The sequence below is a fragment of the Scyliorhinus canicula genome, unplaced genomic scaffold, assembly GCF_902713615.1.
Source record: "Scyliorhinus canicula unplaced genomic scaffold, sScyCan1.1, whole genome shotgun sequence".
Classification (NCBI taxonomy): domain Eukaryota; kingdom Metazoa; phylum Chordata; class Chondrichthyes; order Carcharhiniformes; family Scyliorhinidae; genus Scyliorhinus; species Scyliorhinus canicula.
Genome location: NW_024055831.1, coordinates 81,836 through 104,874, shown reverse-complemented (window position 1 = coordinate 104,874; position 23,039 = coordinate 81,836). Strand labels below are relative to the sequence as shown.

Below are 23,039 nucleotides of genomic sequence, written 5' to 3'. Positions count from 1 at the left end.
CCTTTCTTCCACCACCAACACTGTGACTTTACATGGCCTAGTTTATTACAGTGAAATCATTTTAAACTTTTCATGTCTCTTCCACCCTCCTGGATCTCCTTTTTAATCAGAGGTATACACTCCTTATTATCTCCCATCAGATCACCTTTACCTCTCCCACTTAAGTATTTCTCATGTCCCCAGTTTCTATCCCTCACAGGCTGAAATTGATGTCATAATCCAAACTTTGATTTATGAACTAATTCATGATCATCTCACATTTCTGCTGCTAATCTCGCAGTTTTAACCATCTGCTCTTCCACATGAGTTCTAACTACATCAGGAATTACATTTTTAAACTCTTCCAAAAGTTGAATTTCTCTGAGAGCTTCATACGTTTGGTCCATATTCAAAGCCCTTATCCACCTATCAAAATGACTCTGTTTGATCGTTTCAAACTCCATGTATGTTTGACCAGTTTCTTTCCTTAAATTTCTAAACCTTTGTCTGTAGGCTTCAGGCCCTAGTTCATAGGCACCTAAGATAGATTTTTTCACCACCTCATTCGTCTCAGATACCTCCTCTGATAGTGATCTTAACACTTCACTAACTCTACCTACTAACTTTGTTTGAATCAGTAATACCCACATGTCCTGTGGCCATTTCATTTGTTTAGCTACCTTCTCAAATGAAATGAAAACCGCTTCTACCTTCTCATAAAACCGTGGCAATGTGTGGACATACTTAAATAGATCCCTACTAAGCCTTCGACTGTGAAGCCCTTTTGCTTCATCCTCATCACTATCCTCCGACTGTACGTTTTTTTTTCCATCTGCCAATCTTAACTCACTATCATGTTTCATGGCCATTTCCCAAAGTTCAAACTGTCTCTCTTTCCCTGTCCCTCCCTCTTTCTTTTTCCGCTCTCTCTTTCTCTCTCGTTTTCGTTTTCTTCTCTATCTCTGTTTCTTTTTCTTTTTTCCTAATCTGTATCTCCCTTCCTTTCTCTTTTTGTTCTGTTAGGGCTGTTATTTCTTTTTCTCCCATTTCGTATTCAAGCTGCTTTAATTCTTTTTCATGTTCACGTTACTTGATTTGTAACTGATGTTTTGCCATTTCTAATGTGTCAGACTGTATCTCAGGCAATTTTAAATGCTCAGCTACCACCGTAAGTACCTCATCATTTCGTACCTTGGCAGGTAATGTAAATGCAATGTATTTGCCAATGCGAGCAGTCTGTTTTTTAGTCTCTGTCCGTAAGGTACTGCGTGTGACCATCTCCACCCCCAAAAACTTCTGAGCCTCTGAATGTGCCATTGTACACAACACATTCCCTACTTAAACTAAAATACAACAACTGGAAAGCTACCACAATATGCTCACGTCTTTAAGTTCGCAAACCAACCCAAGAGATAGACTTCATCCCGGACGAGCCCCCAATTTGTTATGGGCCAGGTTTAGAGAACTCCATGGAGTATAACATGAAGATCAACTGACCCACGACTTTTACTCGATTGCGGTTTGGGGAGCACATGGCCCACTCTACAGGTGTGGTGCAGCGGAAATCTAAAAGTAATTTTTTTAAGCAAAGCAATGTTTATTCTATGAACTCAGTTAACCTTTTAAAAACATACAATGAACATCTTAACAACCATCAATTCAAATTCAACCCCCAACGAATACAACACTCTTAAGTAATCCTTAAACTTTCCTTTTAACATCCATAAGACAAAAAACCCTTTTTACAAAGGCTCTCTACTGAGAGCAGTTATCACACTGAATTCACCAAATGATTTAGAGATGGTCTTTAGATGGCAGAGAGATCAAAAGTACACCTTATTTAGTTGGCTGCAGCTCCAACACTAAAGCAAAACTAAAAAAGGCACATCCAAACTTTTCCTCAAAGCGAAACTGAAAAGCAGAGCCAGAGCTCAGCTCCACCCACACTCTGACATCCTGCAGCCGCTTGAGCAGACAAACATTGCTTAAAGTGTCATTCACATGACACAGTGTGTAACCCAGGGAGGATGGAGCCAGTGAGATCAGACAGTGTGTAACCCAGAGAGGATAAGCCAGTCTGATCTGATCGGTGGGATGTGGGGCCGTGCTGGGTCGTGGTGGGTAGGTTGTAGGGCAGGCTATGGGGGAGTGTGCGGGGCTGGGTTGGTGGAATGTATGAAGAAGAATACATGACCTGAACATGTTCGATCGGGCAGCAGGATCTGGATTACAGAACCTCGCTGTAAGGAAACTATGTTTAGTGTTCAATCGACGAGGCACATGTGGGAGAAATATATTGTGTTTTGGGATATTTTTCAAAATCAGACACTGAAAATACAAGCTGAGTGTGTTTATTTTTACGAATGAGCGTGTGAGTGAAACAGCAAACTTGGTTATTAATTATTGCTGGAGGAAAACAGAATTATAATTTGGAGAAATGAAGTGACTGAATCACTTTGGGTTTTCCACAGTGGCGATGGGAGAGGACACGGACCGAGGTTGGTTAGGTGTACAGGTATAGGGACATATAGTGACAGAGACATAAGCACAAGTGGCGAATATTTAATAACTTGTATTTGTATCATCCCTTTAATGTCCTAAAACTTTCTGAACCATTTAATCGCAAAGTCAATGGGAAAACAAAGACACCAAAACAACAGAACGAGTATATGGGTAGATGACAAACAGAGCGTTAGTCTGTTTAAGGAGAATATGGGATGAGGAGATACAAGTGAAGAGGTTTGGGGAAGCAATTCCATTGTGGATGAATTATCTTCAACATTCACAACATGTCCAAAATGTAAAGGTCGAGGGCAAACATGCCACTTCCAGATCGGAAGGAAGGAACCATGGAGAGATTTTAAAAGAGCTGTTGATTTTTAAATTTGAGCTGTTGTTAAACTGTGAGCCAGTGTGGGTTAAATATCGCATGTGATGAGAAAAAGAAGCTTTATTGTATTTAGGATGCAGAAAGCAAAGTTCTAACTGGTGACGAGATGGAGCTGGATATCCCTAACTTACATGTGGGATATGGCATAACATTACTGAAGGCCAGCGAGTTGATGAGAAATTGAAAATGGCCAATAAAACAATGTCCATGATTCTCTGGATGCAATTTCATGGATAAGAATTGAACTGGGAATCTTTGACGCATTTCCACCCAGCTGGACGACAGTAGAGAGGTGTGTTGGAGAATGATAGATGGTCAAACATGTTCAAGACTGCAGGCGGGTCAAGAAAAATTATGCTTCATTTACCATTGTCAGTTGGATCGGGTGTTAGTTGTGATTTTAAGAGTGGGCTTGGGACTGTGGCCAGATGGAAAATTCACTGGAGGATTCAGACATGGAGCTTCTGCAAAAATGGGCATGGATTACGTAGATAGCGACACTGAGGACGGATGGGTAGACTGGAAATGGAGCAGAGGTTTGTCATGATAAACAGCAAGGGTGTATTTTTCAAGGAAACTTTGAGGCCGACTCTTTGGTTGTGCAACAGCTGTGAAATATACCACTGATATCACCATGGCATTGATGAGATTGTAATATTCTCAGAGATATCCTAAAGTTAATATTGTGCGGCACTTCACCTGAAGTTCTTTCTCATTTTAATATTTACATCTCGCCCTCCTATTGATATTACTTATTACAGATTATCAGATTCTGGGAATGTCTGTCAATATCATGGCTGGAGGTTCAAATGAAGGAGAAGATCCAACATCTTCAAAACGAATGAGAATGGACACAGGTAGGTTCAGAAAACACTTCAAAATATAATGTCTGTTCTGTTGGAGAGACCGTAGCTTCTGCAAAAAATTCATCACCGGTGCAGGGAGCCCCTGTGTTCTGAAGATGTCCAATAGATACCTGGTATTGGGGACTTTAAGGTGGACTGAGACAGTGACTCGGAGCAGGGTCTTCCTGAGCAACAGTGTGATACCAGAGACCACCCCGAGTGGGTTGGGGGGTACGAGGCTGGTGGGCCACAGGAGTAGGGGAGTGATAGTAGTGAGATTCTATACTCAGTAGAAAAGACAGATTCTTTTACAGCCCTGAGAAAGTCACAGATAGGAAATGACCTCCCTGGTGTCAGAGGGAAGAACATTCTGTAACTGGTGGAACCATCTCGGAGAAGGAGCAGAGACTGGAAGATATCCATGTTCAGAAATAGTAACACCGATAGACATATGTTAACAGTAGGAATGTTAAACGGAAGCACGAATGAAAAACAGACCACCGGTTTGTAATATTTGGATTGTTTTGTACTGGGCCAATGAAGGAGGGAAATATGAGGCTAGTTAATGTGCAGCTGCAATGTTGGAGAAGGGGGGGGAGAGTTTCTCATTCTTGGGTTCAGGAGGAAGGGCAGGAACGGCCGTGATATGAATCCAGGAAGAATAATGGTTTTACAGGAAAGATAAATGGAAAAGTAAAAACGAAAAATTCAGACGAGCATAAGAGAAGTAGGCCATTCGCCACCTCGAGCCTGCTCTGCCGTTCAGTAAGATCACTGCTGATCTATTTGGGTTAAATTTCACGTTCCCATCTATCCTCAATAATCTTTGCCTACCTTATCAAACAAGACTCTATCTACCTCCACCTTAAAAATATTCAACGGCCCCGCTTCCACGGCATTTTGAAGCGGAGAGTTCCAGAGTTGAACAAAGCTCAGGAAAAATGTTCTCCTTTTGTCCTGAAAGGGCAGCTCCTAATGTTAAAACGATACCCCTGGTTCTGGAAACATTCTTTCCATGACCTTCTTGTTCATACCATTCAGGATTCTATGCACTTCCCGTACCAGCCTCCGCACAGGTGCCGGATATGTGGCAACTAGGCGCTTTTCACAGTAGCTTCATTTGAAGCTTACTTGTGACAATAGCGATTTTCATTTCATTTCATTTCAACCGTTGGTCTATGCTTTTCTCAACAGTGGAAACAAGCCCAGTGTATCAAACCTTTCCTCCTATGACAACCAGCTCATTCCAAGTCTCTCTTCTAAACCATTTGTAATACATTTGTATTCTCCCTTAAGGAGATCAAAGCTATGCACACAAATAAATACTGTGGCTACCAAAGCAGGTCAAGTCATCCCGTGGCGAGTATGTCAACTGAATCCCCAAAGCCTGTTTGCAATCTACAAGATACATGTCAGGAGGTCTACTTGCCTGTATGAGTGCAGTTCCAACAACATAAGAAGCTTGACACCACCAGGACAAAGCAGCCAGCTTGATTGGCACCCTTTCCACAAAGGTTTACTCCTCCACTACAGAGACACAGAAGCAGCAGTGTGTGCCATCTACAAGATACACTGCAGAAACTCAGCAAGGCTCCTTAGGCAGGACCTTCCAAACCCATGACCACTATCATCTAAAAGGACAAGGGCGGTAGATGCCTGGTAACACCACTACTTTGAAGTTCCCCTCGAAATCACTCACCATCCTGACTTGGAAATCTATCGTTGTTCCTTCACTGTTGCTGGGTCAAAATCCTGGAACTCCCTCCCTAACAGCACTGTGGGTGGACCTACTCTACATGGACTGCAGCGGTTCAAGAAGGCAACTCACCGCAATTCGGGATGGTCAACAAATGTTGGCTGAGCCAGAGAAGCCCATGTCCTGGAAAAATGAAGACATTTAAAAAGAAATCGATATGGTTTCACAATGCACTGCATAATTGAAGCATAACATCCTTTTATGTTCAATTCCCCTCGTAAAAAAGGAAAGCATTCCATTCATTTCTTAATTACTTGCTGTACCTGCATATTAATATTTTGTCTTTGAAAAGAGTCATTGGACTCGAAACGTTAGCTGTTTTCTCTCCCTATCGATGCTGCCAGACTTGCTGAGATTTTCCAGCATTTTCTCTTTCGTTTCAGATTCCAGCATCCGCAACAATTTGCTTTCATTAATATTTTGCGACTGCTGCACTCTGACACCTAAACCCTCTGCAGCTTGGAAAGTTGCAGCCATTCTCCGTTTAAGTAATACTCTGCTTTTTTTCTTCCTGCGAAAGCGAATAACTTAATATTTTTTCTCACTGTTACTGGATAGAAGTCCTGGAAATATATTCCCAGCAGCACAGTGTATATATGCAACATTGCAGCATTTCAAGAAGGTGTCTCTCCACCTTTCCAATGGCAAATAAGGATAGTTAACAAATTCTGGCCCTGCCAAAAACCCACTCATCCAGCGAACGATTAGAACATAGAACATTACAGCGCAGTACAGGCCCATCTGCCCTCGACGTTGCGCTGTCCTGTGAAACCCCTCTAAAATCCGTCAACACCCTTATCGTCCATATGCCTATCCAATAACCATTTGACTGCGTTTAGTGTTGGCGAGTCCACTACTGTTGCAGGCAGGGCATTCCACGCCCTTACTACTCTCTGAGTAAAGAACCTACCTCTGACATCTGTCCTATATCTATCTCCCCTCACTTTAAAGCTATGTTCCCTCGTGCTCGACATCACCATCCGAGGAAAAAGGCTCTCAATGTCCACCCTATTTAATCCTCTGATCATCTTGTATGCCTCAATTAAGTCACCTCTTAACCTTCTTCTCTCTAACAAAAACAGCCTCAAGTCCTTCAAACTTTCCTCGTAAGATCTTCCCTCCATACCAGGCAACATCCTTGTAAATCTCCTCTGTATCCTTTCCAATGCTTCCACATCCTTCCTATAATGTGGCGACCAGAACTGCACGCAATACTCCAAATGCGGCTGCACCAGAGTTTTGTACAACTGCAACATGACCTCATGGCTCCGAAACTCAATTCCTCTGCCAATAAAAGCTAACACACGCCTTCTTAACAACCCTCTCCACCTGGGTGGCAACTTTCAGGGATCTATGGACATGGACACCGAGATCTCTCTGCTTGTCCACGCTACCAAGAATCTTACCATTAGCCCAGTACTCTCTCTTCCTGTTATTCCTTCCAAAATGAATCACCTCACACTTTTCTGCATTAAACTCCATTTGCCACCTGTCAGCCCAGCTCTGCAGCTTATCTATGTCCCTCTGTAACTTGTAACATCCTTCTGCACTGTCCACAACTCCACCGACTTTAGTATCATCTGCAAATTTACTCACCCATCCTTCTACGCCCTCCTCCAGGTCATTTATGAAAATGACAAACAGCAGCGGCCCCAAAACAGATCCTTGTGGTACACCACTAGTAACTGGACACCAGTCAGAACATTTCCCATCAACCACCACCCTTTGTCTTCTATCAGCTAGCCAATTTCTGATCCAAACTGCTAAAACACCCTGAATCCCATGCCTCTGTATTTTCTGCAATAGCCTACCGTGGGGTACCTTATCAAACGCTTTACTGAAATCCATATACACCACATCAACTGCTTTACCCTCATCCACCTGTTTGGTCATCTTCTCTAAGAACTCAATGAGGTTCGTGAGGCACGACCTACCCTTCACAAAACCACGTTGACTATCTCTAATCAAATTATTCCTTTCCAGATGATTATACATCCTATCTCTTATAAACCTTTCCAAGACTTTTCCCACAACAGAAGTAAGGCTCACTGGTCTATAGTTACCGGGGTTATCTCTACTTCCCTTATTGAACAAGGGGACAACATTTGCTATCCTCCAGTCTTCTGGCACTATTCCTGTGGACAAGGTGACTTAAAGATCAAAGCCAACGGCTCAGCAATCTTCTCCCTCGCTTCGCAGAGAATCCTAGGATAGATCACATCTGGCCCAGGGGACTTATCTATTTTCACACTTTCCAGAATCGCTAACACCTCCTTATGAACCTCACGCCCTTCTAGTCTAGTAGCCTGTATCTCAGTATTCTCCTCGACAACTATGTCTTTTTCCTGTGTGAATACAGACGAAAAGTACTCATTTAGCACCTCTCCTATCTCCTCGGACTCCACGCACAACTTCCCACTACTGTCCTTGACTGGCCCTACTCTTACCGTAGTCATTCTTTTATTCCTGACATATCTATAGAAAGCTTTAGGGTTATCCTTGATCCTACGTGCCAAAGACTTCTCATGTCCTCGCCTGGCTCTTCTTAGCTCTCTCTTTAGAGCCTTCCTAGCTAACTTGTAACTCTCAAGCACCCTAACTGAACCATCACGTCTCATCTTTACATAAGCCCCCTTCTTCCTCTTGACAAGTGTTTCAATTGCTTTAGTAGCCCATGGTTCCCTCGCTCGACCACTTCCTCCCTGCCTAACAGGTACATACTTATCAAGGACACGCAGTAGCTGTTCCTTGAACATGCTCCACATTTCCATTGTGCCCATCCCCTGCAGTTTTCCTCTCCAGCTGATGCATCCTAAGTCTTGCCTCATCGCATCATAATTGCCTTTGCCCCAGCTATAACTCTTGCCCTGCGGTGTATACCTATCCCTTTCCATCGCTAAAGTAAACGTAATCGAATTGTGGTCACTATCACCAAAGTGATCACCTACCTCCAAATCTAACACCTGTCCTGGTTCATTACCCGGTACCAAATCCAATACGGCCTCTCCTCTCGTTGTTCTATCTACATACTGCATCAGAAAATCCTCCTGTACACATTGGACAAAAACAGACCCATCTAAAGTACTCGAACTGTAGTGTTTCCAGTCAATATTTGGAAAGTTATCCCCCATAACAACTACCCTGTTACTTTCGCTCCTATCCAGAATCATCTTTGCAATCCTTTCCTCTACATCTCTGGAACTTTTCGAAGGCCTGTAGAAAACCCCTAACAAGGTGACCTCTCCTTTCCTGTTTCTTAACTCAGCCCATACTACCTCAGTATTCGAGTCCTCATCAAATGTCCTCTCAGCCACCGTAATACTGTCCTTGACTAACAATGCCACCCCTCCCCCTGTCTTACCACCTTCCCTGAGCTTACTGAAATATCTAAACCCCGGCACCTGCAACAACCATTCCTCACCCTGCTCTATCCATGTCTCCGAAATGGCCACAACATCGAAGTCCCAGGTACGAACCCATGCCGCAAGCTCACCCACCTTATTCCGGATGCTCCTGGCATTGAAGTAGACCCACTTTAAACCATCTTCCTTCTTGCTGGTACACTCTTGAAAATTTGAAACCTTACTCATGACCTCACTACTCTCAGCTTCTTGTGTACTGGAGCTACAATTCAGGTTCCCAATCCCCTGCTGAACTAGTTTAAACCCTCCCGAAGAGCATTAGGAACCCGGGGGGGGTTCTCTCCCCCTCCCTCTTAAGGATCCCGAAAACTCGATATGACATCGCGGACCCTGGCACCTGGGAGGCAACACACCAACCGCGAGTCTCTCTCGTTCCCACAGAATCTCCTATCTATCCCCCTAACTATGGAGTCTCCAAGGACTAATGTGCTTCTCCTCTCCCCCTTCCCTTCAGAGCAACAGGGACAGACTCTGTGCCAGAGACCTGTACCCCATGGCTGACCCCTGGTAAGTCATTCCCCCCCTACAGTATCCAAAGCGGTATACCTGTTACTAAGGGGAACGACCACAGGGGATCCCTGTACTGACTGCTTCGCCCCGTTACCCATCTATCGGGTTTTTGAGGAGCTGGAGTTGGGTGCACTACTCACAGATGAAATCAGCAGGACACTGACTGCGTCCCTCACCTCAAAGATTCTGCAGGAGGAACATTGTACTGCCTTCCCTGCCATCCCCTCTAGACAAAAATCAAGAAAACGAAAGGAAGAGCTTACCTGATATTCCCTCAACCCCTTAGGTTAGAGGAGGTGGATGGGTGGGGGACAAACAAACTGATCATGAATTTGAAGTTGATTCCCTTGTGTTAACCATTTATGTCAAGGGATTTGAGCAAAGGTGGGTATATTGAGTAAAGCCAGCTATGCTATCACAATGTTTTTGGGTTCTTAGAAGGTGTTTGATAATGTGGCTCAGGAGGATTCAGTCACTTCCTGTAAGAGAAAGTGTAGCCATATAGATGAAAATTTAATGATGTGTTTGGTTTTCTCCGTTTGTGATCACAGATCCGAATTTCACACTCAGTGAGTTCTTGATAGAGTGTGATGATTACCAACTGTTCCAGTTGACGAAATTCTACAAGGACAGATTAGAACAGGCGATTGAAGAAGGGGTGAATGGAGTCAGCATGTTGTTGACAGACAAGTCGGTTTTCAGTGCACAAGAATATCAGGTAAGTGGGAAGGACAAAGAAAGACTTTGAAGTATTTAACATTGGAGAACTTGCAGGATATATTAACAATGAATGGTAAAAGACCAGGCTCTACCTAGATTGTTTTCTAGCATGCAAGGATCATGTGTGGCAGTGAAAGTGGAGCTGTTGACTATCAATCTCCAGTATTTAGTCTATCTCTGACTCGGCATGAGGTGTGGAAAGCCTCCGAGGTGCACAGCTTTGGGAATTGTAGATCCAAAGTCACCTTTTTCCTTCCAAGCAAGCTACACCCTATGTCCAGGCACAGCACAGTGGTTATTTTTTTAAAAAAAATTAGAGTACCGGTACCCAATTTTTTTTCCAAATAAGGGACAATTTAGCGTGGCCAATCCACCTAATCTGCATATCTTTGGGTTGTGGAGTGAAACCCACACAGACATGGGGCGAATGTGCAAACTCCACAAATATAGTGACCCAGGGCCAGGATCAAACCCAGATCCACAGTGGCTTAGGCAGCACTGCGAACTGTTATGGGCCAGGGTTTAGAGAACCCCAAAATGTATAATGGAGTTCCCCTGACCCTAAACTTTTAATAGATTGTGGTATGGGGAGCACACGGTCCACGCTACAGGTGTGGTACAGCAGAAATGGAAAAGTATTTTTTAAAAGCAAAACAATGTTTATTCTGTGAACTCAAGTTAACCTTTTTAAAACATACAGTGAACATCTTAGCAACCATTAATTCAAATACAACCCCCAAAGAATGCAAATACTAAGTAATCCTTACTTTCCTGTTAACATCCATAAGACAAAAGAAAACCATTTAACAGAAGCACATCAGGTTTAAATTCACTGCTGAGAACAGTTACCACGTTGAAATCAGCAAATGAACATTCATAAGCTTGCAGAGATTCATACACATCCTGCTGTGATTTCAGCTTCTCCAAAACTAAAATGAAACCAAACACACCCTGCAGCAAAAAGCTGAAAGCGAAAGTTAAAAGCTGACAGACAGCCCAGCTCCACCCACTCTGACATCACTGCAGTAATAAACATCCATTTACATAGAATTTACAGTGCAGAAGGAGGCCATTCGGCCCATCGAGTCTGCACCGGCTCCTGGAAAGAGCACCCTACCCAAGGTTAACACCTCCACCCTATCCCCATAACCCAGTAACCCCACCCAACACTAAGGGCAATTTTGGACACTAAGGGCAATTTATCATGGCCAATCCATCTAACCTGCACATCTTTGGACTTTTTCTTAAAGATACTCTTACTACAGATATTTATATACACACCCATTTATAAACACCCATTTCTTAAAGGTACTCTCACATGACATAACCCCTGTGTCACCCAGCACAGTGGTTATCACACTGGATTAGCAAATTAGAGATCCTGATGAGGGACCAGAGCTTGGCTCTCAGTGCAGCAGTTTGTGAATTTGGACTAAGTTAATTAAATAATATTGGATTGTCATCAAACCCAATCTGACCTTGAAGGAATAATGTCTGCCGCGCTTACTCAACCTGGCCTGTATGCGGTTCTCGACCACAGCAACATGGCTGACTCTTGACTGCCCTTTGAGATGGCCTAGAAACCCAGGTGAAACGGCTGTAAAATGGTGCAATAAGTGTGTAAACTCCGCACATACAGTGACCCAGGGCCAGGATCGAACCCGGGTCCTCAGATGCTTAGGCAACTTGGGAACACCCAGCATTGGATTCAGTCATAAGACCCAGTCGACCCAAGAACGTCCTCACTGACATTTGTCAACTTCGAACAAATTTGACAGAACCCGTCCCACAGACTAGTCAAGCTACAGTCTGACATATAAATGACCCTGTGAATATCACCATCAAACAATGTCTGAGACTTCCCAGCTATTCCTGTGTATGTCCTTTCCCAAAAGATGGATCCACCAGAGATGACAGCCCAGTAGTATTGGTTGAACAATTAGAGTTCTCAATATTGACCCTGGACTGCATGAAATCTCATGGCATCAGGTCAAAGATGGACATGAAAAGCTTTTGCTGATAATTGCCCTCCTTCAGTTAAGGAATTTGGACTCCCAAGTTAATTTGAAAACGAACTGGGACCGAATTTACTTTGAGTGGTGGGGAGGGGGTTTATTTCCTCCCATCAAGATTGCTGACTGAACTGGGCAAGTCTTGAAAAATGGATCAGCCAGACTGGGTAGTTGACAGGTGAACCAACACGAGGAAAACCTACTTTTGTCCTCCTGCATTTAACTGCCACAGATGCATCTGTCTGTGACAGCATGGATTAGAGTCCTTGTGGGAGATGAAGTACCATCTTCAAACTGAGGACTGTGCATGGTGTTGTGCGATGCCATCCTCATGCAAAATTTGATAGATATAAAATAGATCTACTGTCTCTAAACTGATGGAGAGTTGCAGAATTGCATATTACCCTAATCTATTAATTTATGGCAAGGTACATCCATCACTCAACCATTACAATCAAACCAGGCTCAACCCTGGTTCAATGAGTTGTGTAGGGGAGCATTAGAGGAGCAGCATAAAAATGAGGTGCAGCCCTGGTGAATCTACTGCACTTCACAATACTATAGAGACAGTAGCAAGCAAAACAACGAACAGTATAAAGCTTTACAGTCCTGCCATACCAATTATATGATGAATAATTAAACAACAAGCTTGTGGAGGAGGGAATTCGACAAACATCCACATCAAAGACAACAGACCCCAGCTCACGAGTGCAATGGACAAACTATTCTCAACCATTTTCCGTCAGAAATGTTGAGTGGATGATTGATCTCTGCCTGTCTTGAGATCCCCATTATCACAGAAACATGTCTTAAGCCAATTTAATTCCCTCAACATGTAAAGGAATGACTGAGCGTACTGGGACCCTCAGCATCCTGGCTGCAATGCTGAAGGTGCTCCAGGACGAGCCACACTGTGAGCCAAGTTGTTCAGCACAGCTACATCCACTTGACAGCATGAAAACTTTAGAAAGAGCCTGTCCACGAAAAACTGGATAAAGGATGTCTTACTGCAGCTGTACAGGGTGTTGAGGAGACCACACCTCGAGTGTTGTGTGCAGTTTTGGTCATCTTACCTTGGAAAGAATATTGTTGCAGTAAACTGGGTGCAGTCAAGTTTTACAAGACTGACTCCAGGGGTGGCAGGAGTGATATATGAGGAGAAAATGAATCGACTAGGCCTGTATTCACTGCAGTTTAGAAGAATAAGAGAGGATCTCATTGAAATGTATGAAATTGTGACAAGACTGAACAGTCTCAATGTAGGGATCTTGGATCTTGTTCCTTCTGGCTTGGGGAGTGGGGGGTGGAGTTTGCACATTTTCCCTGTGTTTATGTGGGTTTCACCCCCACAATCCAAAGATGTGCAGGGTGGGTGGATTGGTCACGCTATTGCCCCTTAATTGGAAAAAATGAATTGGGTATACTAAATTTATTAAAGAAAAATATAATAATAATTAATGTACACCACAGACAACAATCCCTGTGGTACATCACTGGACTCAGGCTTCCAGTCACAAAAAAGAACTGTCAGCCATCACCCTCTGCATCTTGCCACTCAGTAAATTTACCAAATTCAGTAAATTTACCAAATAGCCCTAAATCCCATGGATTCTTAACTTCTTGACCAGTCACCTATTCGGGACCTTGTCAAAACCCTTACTTAAGTCCATGTAGATCATCAACTCCACTGCCGCCATCTTCACACTTTGACACCTCCTCAAAATTCAATCAGACTCATTAAACATGATTTCTCCCTGAAAAAGTCATGCTCAATACCACTGATTAATCCTTGCCTCCCAAGTGGGGATTAATTCTGTCTTCAGAATTTTTTCCAATAATTTCTGTACCACTGATGTTAGATTAATTTGGCCTCTAATTATTTAGTTTGTCCCTACTTCCCTTCTTGAATAATGATACCACATGATCTGCCCTCCAGTTCTCTGGCACCTCACATGTAGTCAGAGAGGATTTGAAGATTAGCATCAGAGCCCCTGAAATCTCCTCCCTTACCTCACACAGCAGCCTGTGGATTCAGCCAACTAAAACTGCTAATACCTCCCTCCCAAAGCAGATTTGTTCTGCAAGATGAGATCAGGAGAAATTCCTTCACTCAGAAGGTGGTGAACATGTGGAACTCTCACCTACAGCAGGCTGTGGTGCTCAAACGAATATGTTTAAGAAATAAATAGATTTATGGACTCTAAAGATGTCGAGCGGTATGGGGAGAGAGTGGGAATATCGTATTGTGATGGATGATCAGCGATGAGTATGTTGAATGACAGAACAGGCTTGTAAGGCTGAATGGTGTACTCTTGCTGTTTTCTGTTAATCCAATCCAGCAATTACCATTCCACTAGTCGACTTCCGTCATTAAAACAATGACGATATATTCAACAGTACTATGAATTAGTACGGTAAAGTCGGCATCGTCCCTACTTTAAAGCTATAGGCTGCTTTTCCCTTTTCGGGGGAGAGCTGACTGGTGCTGATTTAACCTGAGCATCACCACACCTCAGGCAAGGGGCAAGGTTTGTGGTGGGGACAGCAGACAGTGGTGTCAATCTTTCTAAAGGTTGAGAAGGTGGAGCTTTCATGAATACCCTCAACTGGTGCAAGAATTGAACCCGCACTGCTGGCTTTGTTCTACACCTCAAACTAGTTGTCTCGTCAAATGAGCTGAACCGGACCTTACTTAGTCAGCAATGACTGGCTCGCCGATACTCAGTTTGGGTTCTGCCAGGACCACTCTGCTCCAGAGCTCAATACAGCTTTGGTTCACGCATGGCTAAAGGAATTCCAGATGACAGGATCTTCACATCAAGGCACCATTTGAACTAACATGGCATCAAGGGGCCTTAATAAAATGGAAGCTAATGGAAACAGCAGTCACTTAATCTTTTCTGTTCCATGCCGAACAATCTAGTTTATGCTAAGCTCCTAGTCCAACTCATCCATCCTGTCAATCATTCTCCTTTTTCTCTTCCATAGCTATATAGCTATGAGGAAACCAAAACTATACACTGTATTCTAGCTGCAGTCACACCTATGTCTTTAGCAAGTGGCATGGTGTGAAATGTAACTCCCCTTTTTAACTGTTAAATATTAGAAAGATTGACACCACTGTCTGCTGTCCCCACCACAAACTCCATCTGTTCACCATTTGATTTTATTCCTCTCCCTGGTCACTGACTGAGACTCGGGCAGGCTATCTGTGATTTCAGTTTCCAGCTTCAAGCTATACTCCATTTCTTGCATAATTACCAGGCAAAAATCTCCTACTCCTGTAAATAACTCTGCCCCGTCCTCAGCACATCTCCTGCTGAATCCTAATCCGTGCCTTTTGTTACCCCAAGACTCACCTAATGTTCTCCTGCTGGTCCTCCCACCTTGCCATTTACCGTTGCCTGCTCAGATTCTGCTGCCTTTACTGTGTCCCCTGCACGCTTCTAGATTCATCTTTCCTGCTCATCTGTAATATTCCCCAGTCTTCGGGTGCCTTTGATTTAAAATTCCCAGTTAATTTTAATTCGGGATGCTTTCAGTTGCAAAGTGGAATGTTGCAGAGGTGCCTTATGTCTCACCCTCCTGCTCGCACTAGCGATAGGAGGTTTGGCCATTGCTGAGGCAGTCAGATAAGTGGAGGAGGTGTGTGTGGAGCATATGTTGTTAACCTTTTGTGCACCTTGGATGAGGGTCTTGAGGTGGGGAATATAATGGGGCTGTTTACTCAGTTTGGGGCTTTCTCGGAATACAAGTTGAACTTTGAGAAGAGTGAGTACTCTTTGGTTTCTCTACTGAGGATGGGTGCGGATTTGAGAGGGTGTCGTTTCTGGTGGTCACCTCCCCAGTTCAGGTATCTGGGGGTGCAGGTGGTGCGTGATTGGGCCCAGCTCCGGAAATTGAACTTCACGAGCCTGGTGGGTAGGGTCAAAGTGGATTTGCAGAGGTGGGATAGCCTTCCTCTATCATTGGCCGACCGGGTTCAATCGAGATGAATATTTCACTACTATTTCAATTTTTATTCCAATGCCCGCTGGTGTTTTTGTCAAAAGCATTTATTTCAGGAGTGGAGCAGTTGATTACGTTGTTTATTTGGCCGGGCAAGGTTGCCAGAATTTTGAAAGCAGTGCTTGAGAGAGGAAGGTAGTCAGGCGGTTTTGTTCTGCCAAATTTGATTTATTACCACTGTGTGGAGAAAAACTTGCTGGTACAGGGACCAAGAGGAAATTTGGGTTAAGGTGGAGTCGGGTTCATGTCGGGGTCGGGATTGCGGGCACTGGTCGTCACGCTACTCCTGTTCTCCCCGGGAAAATACTCGGGCATTCCGGAGGTGGAAATTCAGGTGATGTCCCGGAGGACTGGAGAATAGCCAATGCTGTTCCTTTGTTTAAGAAGGGTAGCAAGGATAATCCAGGGAACTACAGGCCGGTGAGCCTTAGTCAGTGGTAGGGAAATTACTGGAGAGAATTCTTCGAGACAGGATCTACTCTCATTTGGAAGCAAATGGACATATTAGTGAGAGGAAGCATGGTTTTGTGAAGGGGAGGTCATGTCTCACTAACTTGATAGAGTTTTTCAAAGAGGTCACAAAGATGATTGATGCAGGTAGGGCAGTGGATGTTGTCTATATGGACTTCAGTAAGGCCTTTGACAAGGTCCCTCATGGTAGACTGGTACAAAAGGTGAAGTCACACGGGATCAGGGGTGAGCTGGCAATGTGGATACAGAACTGGCTAGGTCATAGAAGGCAGAGAGTAGCAATGGAAGGGTGCTTTTCTAATTGGAAGGCTGTGACTTGTGGTGTTCCGCAGGGATCAGTGCTGGGACCTTTGTTGTTTGTAGTACTGTATATATAAATAATTTGGAAAAACGGTGCTTCCAGAGATAGACAAGGTGGAATACTCCGCAATTGTGATATCAGACCACGCTCCACACTACATGGATGTGCGGCTAGAGACGGGAAGGGCCCAGCGCCCCAAATGGAGGTTGGACGGTGCCTTACTAGCTGACAAGGCCTTCAGCGAAAGGATAGCGCAGGCCATAGCGGAGTACACTGAGATCAACCAAAACGGGGAGGTCTCACCCTCCACGTTCTGGGAAGCGCTTAAGGCCGTACTAAGAGGGGAAATCATAGCCTACAAAGCGCAAAGAGATAGGGAGGAAAGGGTGGCTAGGCAGAAGCTGGTCGACTCCATACTGGAGGTAGACCATAAATACTCCGAGGCCCCGACTGTAGAACTCCTGGCGGAGAGAAAAGAATTACAAAGGAACTTTGACCTGCTCTCCACCAGGAAAGCAGTACACCAACTCCGCCAGGCACGCGGGGCCCTATACGAACACGGAGACAAAGCCAGCCGCCTGTTGGCCCACCAGCTGAGAAAGCAGGCAGCCAGCAGAGAAATCGCGCAAATCAGAGATACCAGAGGCACGTTGGAAACAGAACCAGAGAAGATTAACAAAACCTTCAAGGCCTTCTACCAAGAGCTGTACACCTCAGAGCCCCCAACGGGGAAGGCTGGGATGAACCGGTTTCTTGACGGACTGAACATACCAGTTGTGGGAGAGGGCAGAAAACGGGATCTGGAAGCACCACTAGCACTGGGAGAGATCATGGACAGCATTAGCTCCATGCAGGCGGGGAAGGCGCCGGGACCGGACGGATTCCCGGCGGACTTCTACAAAAAATTTGCGACAGCGCTGGCCCCGCACATGCGGGAGATGTTCACAGACTCGCTAGCTAGGGGCACGTTGCCACCCACGTTAGCACAGGCCTCAATCTCGCTGATACCTAAGAAAGACAAAGACCCAACGGAATGTGGGTCATACAGACCCATATCTCTGCTGAACGCAGACGCCAAAATACTGGCCAAAATCCTAGCCAAAAGGCTAGAAGACTGTGTACCTGAGGTGGTCACAGAGGACCAGACGGGCTTTGTCAAAGGTAGACAGCTGACCGCGAACATCAGGCGCCTGCTGAACGTGATAATGACCCCCTCCGGGGAGAGAACACAAGAGGTGATCGTCTCCCTGGACGCAGAAAAGGCCTTCGACAGAGTCGAATGGAAATACCTCATAGAGGTACTGGAGCGGTTCGGGCTTGGAACAGGGTTCACCGCTTGGGTAAAGCTCCTGTACAACGCTCCCATGGCGAGTGTACAGACCAACAATACCAACTCCCAATACTTCCAGCTGCACAGGGGCACCAGACAAGGATGCCCACTGTCCCCGCTGCTGTTCGCACTAGCAATCGAACCGCTAGCAATCGCGCTCAGGGCAGCAAAAAATTGGAGGGGGATCCGAAGGGGAGGTAGAGAGCACAGAGTCTCACTCTATGCGGATGATCTGCTCCTCTATATCTCGGACCCACAAAGCAGCATGGACGGGATCATCGCGCTCCTGAAAGAGTTTGGAGCCTTCTCGGGCTACAAACTCAACATGAGCAAAAGTGAGATCTTCCCATTACACCCGCAAGGGGGGGGGGGGGGGGGGGGCAGCACTAAAGGGGCTGCCGTTCAAACAAGCCCGACATAAATTCCGCTACCTGGGGATCCAAATAGCCCATGACTGGAAAGGGATCCACAAATGGAACCTCACCAGCCTGACGGAGGAAGTTAAAAAGGACCTGCAAAGATGGAACACACTCCTCGCGGGGAGAGTTCAGACGATCAAAATGAACGTACTGCCCAGGTTCCTCTTCCTGTTTAGATCCATTCCGATCTACATCCCCAAGGCCTTTTTCAAAGCGCTGGACAAACTCATCATGGCGTTCGTATGGGGGGGTAAAAATGCTAGGATCCCAAAGAAGGTCTTACAAAAAACAAAAACCAGGGGAGGGTTAGCCCTCCCGAATCTACAACTCTACCACTGGGCAGCAACAGCCGAGCGAGTAAGGGGATGGATCCAGGAGCCAGAAGCTGAGTGGGTGCGTGCGGAGGAGGCCTCCTGCATGGGAACCTCCCTCCGGGCCCTCGCCACGGCAGCACTCCCATCCCCACCCAAAAAACACTCCAGCAGCCCAGTGGTGACAGCCACCCTCCAATCCTGGAACCAACTGCGGCAGCAACTTGGCCTGACCAAAATGTCGAACAGGGCTCCCATCTGCAACAACCATAGGTTCAAACCAGCACTGACCGACGCCACCTTCAAAAGGTGGAGGCAGGACGGGGGGACACTGACAGTCAGGGACCTGTACACGGACGACAGGATCGCAACACTGGACGAACTGACAGAGAAATTTCAGCTAGCTGGGGGGAACGAGCTACGGTACCTGCAGCTCAAAAACTTCCTACGAAAGGAGACAAGGACGTACCCACAACCGCCACGACAGACACTACTGGAAGACCTACTGGACGCAAGTATCCTAGAGAAAGGGAACTGTAGTGACATGTATGACCGACTGGTAGATAGGGACGACACCGTACTGGACGCAACAAGGAGGAAATGGGAGGACGACCTGGGGATGGAGATCGGGTGGGGACTCTGGAGCGAAGCACTGCATAGGGTCAACTCCACCTCCACGTGCGCAAGGCTCAGCCTGACGCAACTAAAAGTGGTACATAGAGCCCACTTAACAAGAACCCGTATGAGTAGGTTCTTCCCGGAGGTGGAAGACAGATGTGAACGGTGCCAAAGAGGCCCGGCCAACCACGCCCACATGTTCTGGTCCTGCCCCAGACTCGTGGAGTACTGGACAGCCTTCTTCGAGGTAATGTCCAAAGTGGTGGGAGTGAGGGTGGAGCCATGCCCGATAGTGGCGGTCTTCGGGGTTTCAGAACAGCCAGATCTATTCCTGGGGAGGAGGGCGGATGCCCTTGCCTTTGCCTCCCTGATCGCCCGCCGTAGAATCCTGTTTGGCTGGCGGTCAGCAGCACCGCCCAGAGCTGCGGACTGGCTGTCCGACCTCTCGGAATCTCTCCAAATGGAGAAAATCAAATTTGCCATCCGAGGGTCGGACGACGGCTTCCACAGAACGTGGGAGCCATTTATGCAACTGTTCCGGGACCTATTTGTGGCCAGTGTACAAGAGGAAGAATAGTCGGGGGAAGGTAGCGGGAGGGGGGGGGGGGGCTACAGGTTCGTTACGGGGGTTCGATGGCTAGCTAAGGCCCAAAACCAAGCTAAATAAACATGTTGAGGGGGGGGGGGGGGGGGGGCGCAGTTACTACTACGAAGATGCTTACCTGTAAATATGTGTGTTAATTTTTGCGTGTTTGTTTTTGTTTGTTTTTTTTTCTCTCTCCTAACAATTTGTAATTTGTTCAATATAAAATACGAAAACTGAATAAAAACATTTATAAAAAAAAATAAATAATTTGGAGGAAAATGTAACTGGTCTGATTAGTAAGTTTGCAGACGGCACAAAGGTTGGTGGAATTGCGGATAGTGATGAGGACTGTCAGAGGATACAGCAGGATTTAGATCGTTTGGAGACTTGGGCGGAGAGGTGGCAGATGGAGTTTAATCCGGACAAATGTGAAGTAATGCATTTTGGAAGGTCTAATGCAGGTAGGATATATACAGTCAATGGTAGGACCCTCGAGTATTGAAAGTCGGAGAGAACTAGGTGTACAGGTCCACAGGTCACTTAAAGGGGCAACACAGGTGGAGAAGGTGGTCAAGAAAGCATACGGCATGCTTGCCTTCATTGGCTGGGGCATTGAGTATAAGAATTGGCAAGTCATGTTGCAGTTGTATAGAACCTTAGTTAGGCCACACTTGGAGTATAGTGTTCAATTCTGGTCGCCACACTGCCAGAAGGATGTGGAGGCTTTAGAGAGGGTGCAGAAGAGATTTACCAGGATGTTTCCTGGTATGGAGGGCATTAGGTATGAGGAGCGGTTGAATAAACTCGGTTTGTTCTCACTGGAACAACGGAGGTTGAGGGGGCGACCTGATAGAGATCTACAAAATTATGAGGGGCATAGACAGAGTGGATAGTCAGAGGCTTTTCCCCAGGGTAAAGGGGTCAATTACTAGGGGGCATAGGTTTAAGGTGCGAGGGGCAAGGTTCAGAGTAGATGTACTAGGCAAGTTTTTTTTTTTTTACACAGAGGGTAGTGGGTGCTGGAACTCGCTGCCGGAGTAGGTGGTGGAAGCAGGGGCGATAGTGACATTTAAGGGGCATCTTGGCAAATACATGATTAGGATGGGAATAGAGGAATACGGACCCAGGAAGTGTAGAAGATTGTAGTTTAGTCGGGCAGCATGGTAAGCACGGGCTTGGAGGGCCGATGGGCCTGTTCCTGTGCTGTACTGTCTTTGTTCTTTGTGGAATGACTCTGAAGATTTGGAGGCAATTTCGGCAGCCTTTTAAACTAGGGGCAGTGTCAAAGATGATGCGGATTTGTGCAGATCGTCTGTTTGAACCTGTTGATTAGATGCCATGTTCTGGGGGAGGACAAAGGGGTCGTAGGAATGAGCAATTTGTTCCTGGAGGAGCACGGTAGCAGAAGTGGATAGCACTGTGGCTTCACAGCGCCAGGGTCCCAGGTTCGATTCCCCGCTGGGTCACTGTCTGTGCGGAGTATGCACATTCTCGCTGTGTCTACGTGGGTTTCCTCCGGGTTCTCCGGTTTCCTCCCACAGTCCAAAGACGTGCAGGTTGGGTGGATTAGCCATGATAAATTGTACCTTGTGACCAAAAAGGTTAGGAGGGATTATTGGTGTTGCTCGTTCTGGGTGAGTGTGCTTAACACTCAATTGGCTCTGTTTCGTTCCTTAGCTCTAGAGTCGCCAGGTATCGTTAAGATACCGCCTCAAGTTCAAGTTCAAAGCAATAAATCCATATACCAGTTAGTAAGTTCAAACAAGACACGTTTATTATATTACAGTAATCTACTAATCATGCATATAAGACTAGGCTAATCCTACCACTAATAGGCCAAATACTTATCTGGATAAGGGGACTGCCGGATCAGGGAACAACGGCCTCGAGCTTTGTCCTGGGTCTGCAGGCTTCCAGTAGTTATGGACTAAAGGAGTGTATACTCTCGTTGCGTGCGTTGTGACACTTACTTGGTGGCGGCTGCTGTCCAGACCCCTCCTCCTCGAGGTTCTTCTGCTGCAACGGTGTTCTGCTGGGAGGGCTGTCTGGTCAAGGAGAGGATGGCAGAGAGAGAGCTGGGGTCGCGGTCTCTGTCTTATACCCCTCTCAGGGTCTCGCGCCCACCTGGGCGGACCCTCTAAACACTCGCAATCGATTGGGTCTCTTCCCAATCGATTGATTTGAATTCCCCAATAACGGGACAGTTCCTCGATCACTGGGGCGGTTCTTGGGACTTATTGTTTTGGACTTCTTTGGTGCCGAGAAGTCTGGCCTTCCATTCAATGTATCGATCTGTGTTTAACTTGTTTCCATTGTACCTGTGGATCGCCCGGTATCGCCTCATTAGTATGCTAACTGGTTTCTTTTCACAGTGCTGTCTGGTTTCTGCAGCAGTCAGAACTGGTTTCTGCAGTAGTCTGAATACACAAGCGCTTTGCAAGCTGCTTGCTTTCCAACATGTCCATTTTCCCTGCATTCCTTGCAATCTTCCATTTTGTGTTGGGCAGTGGTCACCCCAGGTGGCTACATTGGGTTACGGGGATAGGGTGGAAGCAAGGGCTTAATGTGGGTCAGTGCACACTCGATGGGTTGAATGGCCTCCTTCTGCACTGTATGTTCAATGTTGTATGTTCTATGAGGGGAAGTTCCCGAGTTTGGAGGAGTTAATAGAGAATTTTGAGATCTCATGGCCCAAAACTTTCTGGTATATGCAGGATTTTGCGAGGAAGATCTTTCCGACATTCCCGGTGATGCCGACCTCCTCATTGTTAAAGAATGCGCCGGCGGTGGCGGGCATGCCTTGTGGATTTATGGAAGGATTCTGAAAGGATATAGTGTAGTTGCGGGGGGGGGGGGGGGGG

At 45.9% G+C, this 23,039-nt stretch overlaps 1 protein-coding gene across 1 annotated transcript in view; it reads left to right on the top strand.

The window, feature by feature from the left end:
• Positions 1-23,039, top strand: part of LOC119961173 (NACHT, LRR and PYD domains-containing protein 3-like) — a 123,617-nt gene that overhangs the window by 19,102 nt on the left and 81,476 nt on the right. Inside the window, exons 3-4 of the mRNA XM_038788637.1 lie at positions 3,631-3,726; positions 9,954-10,120. Of these exons, the coding sequence (XP_038644565.1) occupies positions 3,631-3,726; positions 9,954-10,120 (263 nt within the window). The remainder of the gene's footprint in view (positions 1-3,630; positions 3,727-9,953; positions 10,121-23,039) is intronic.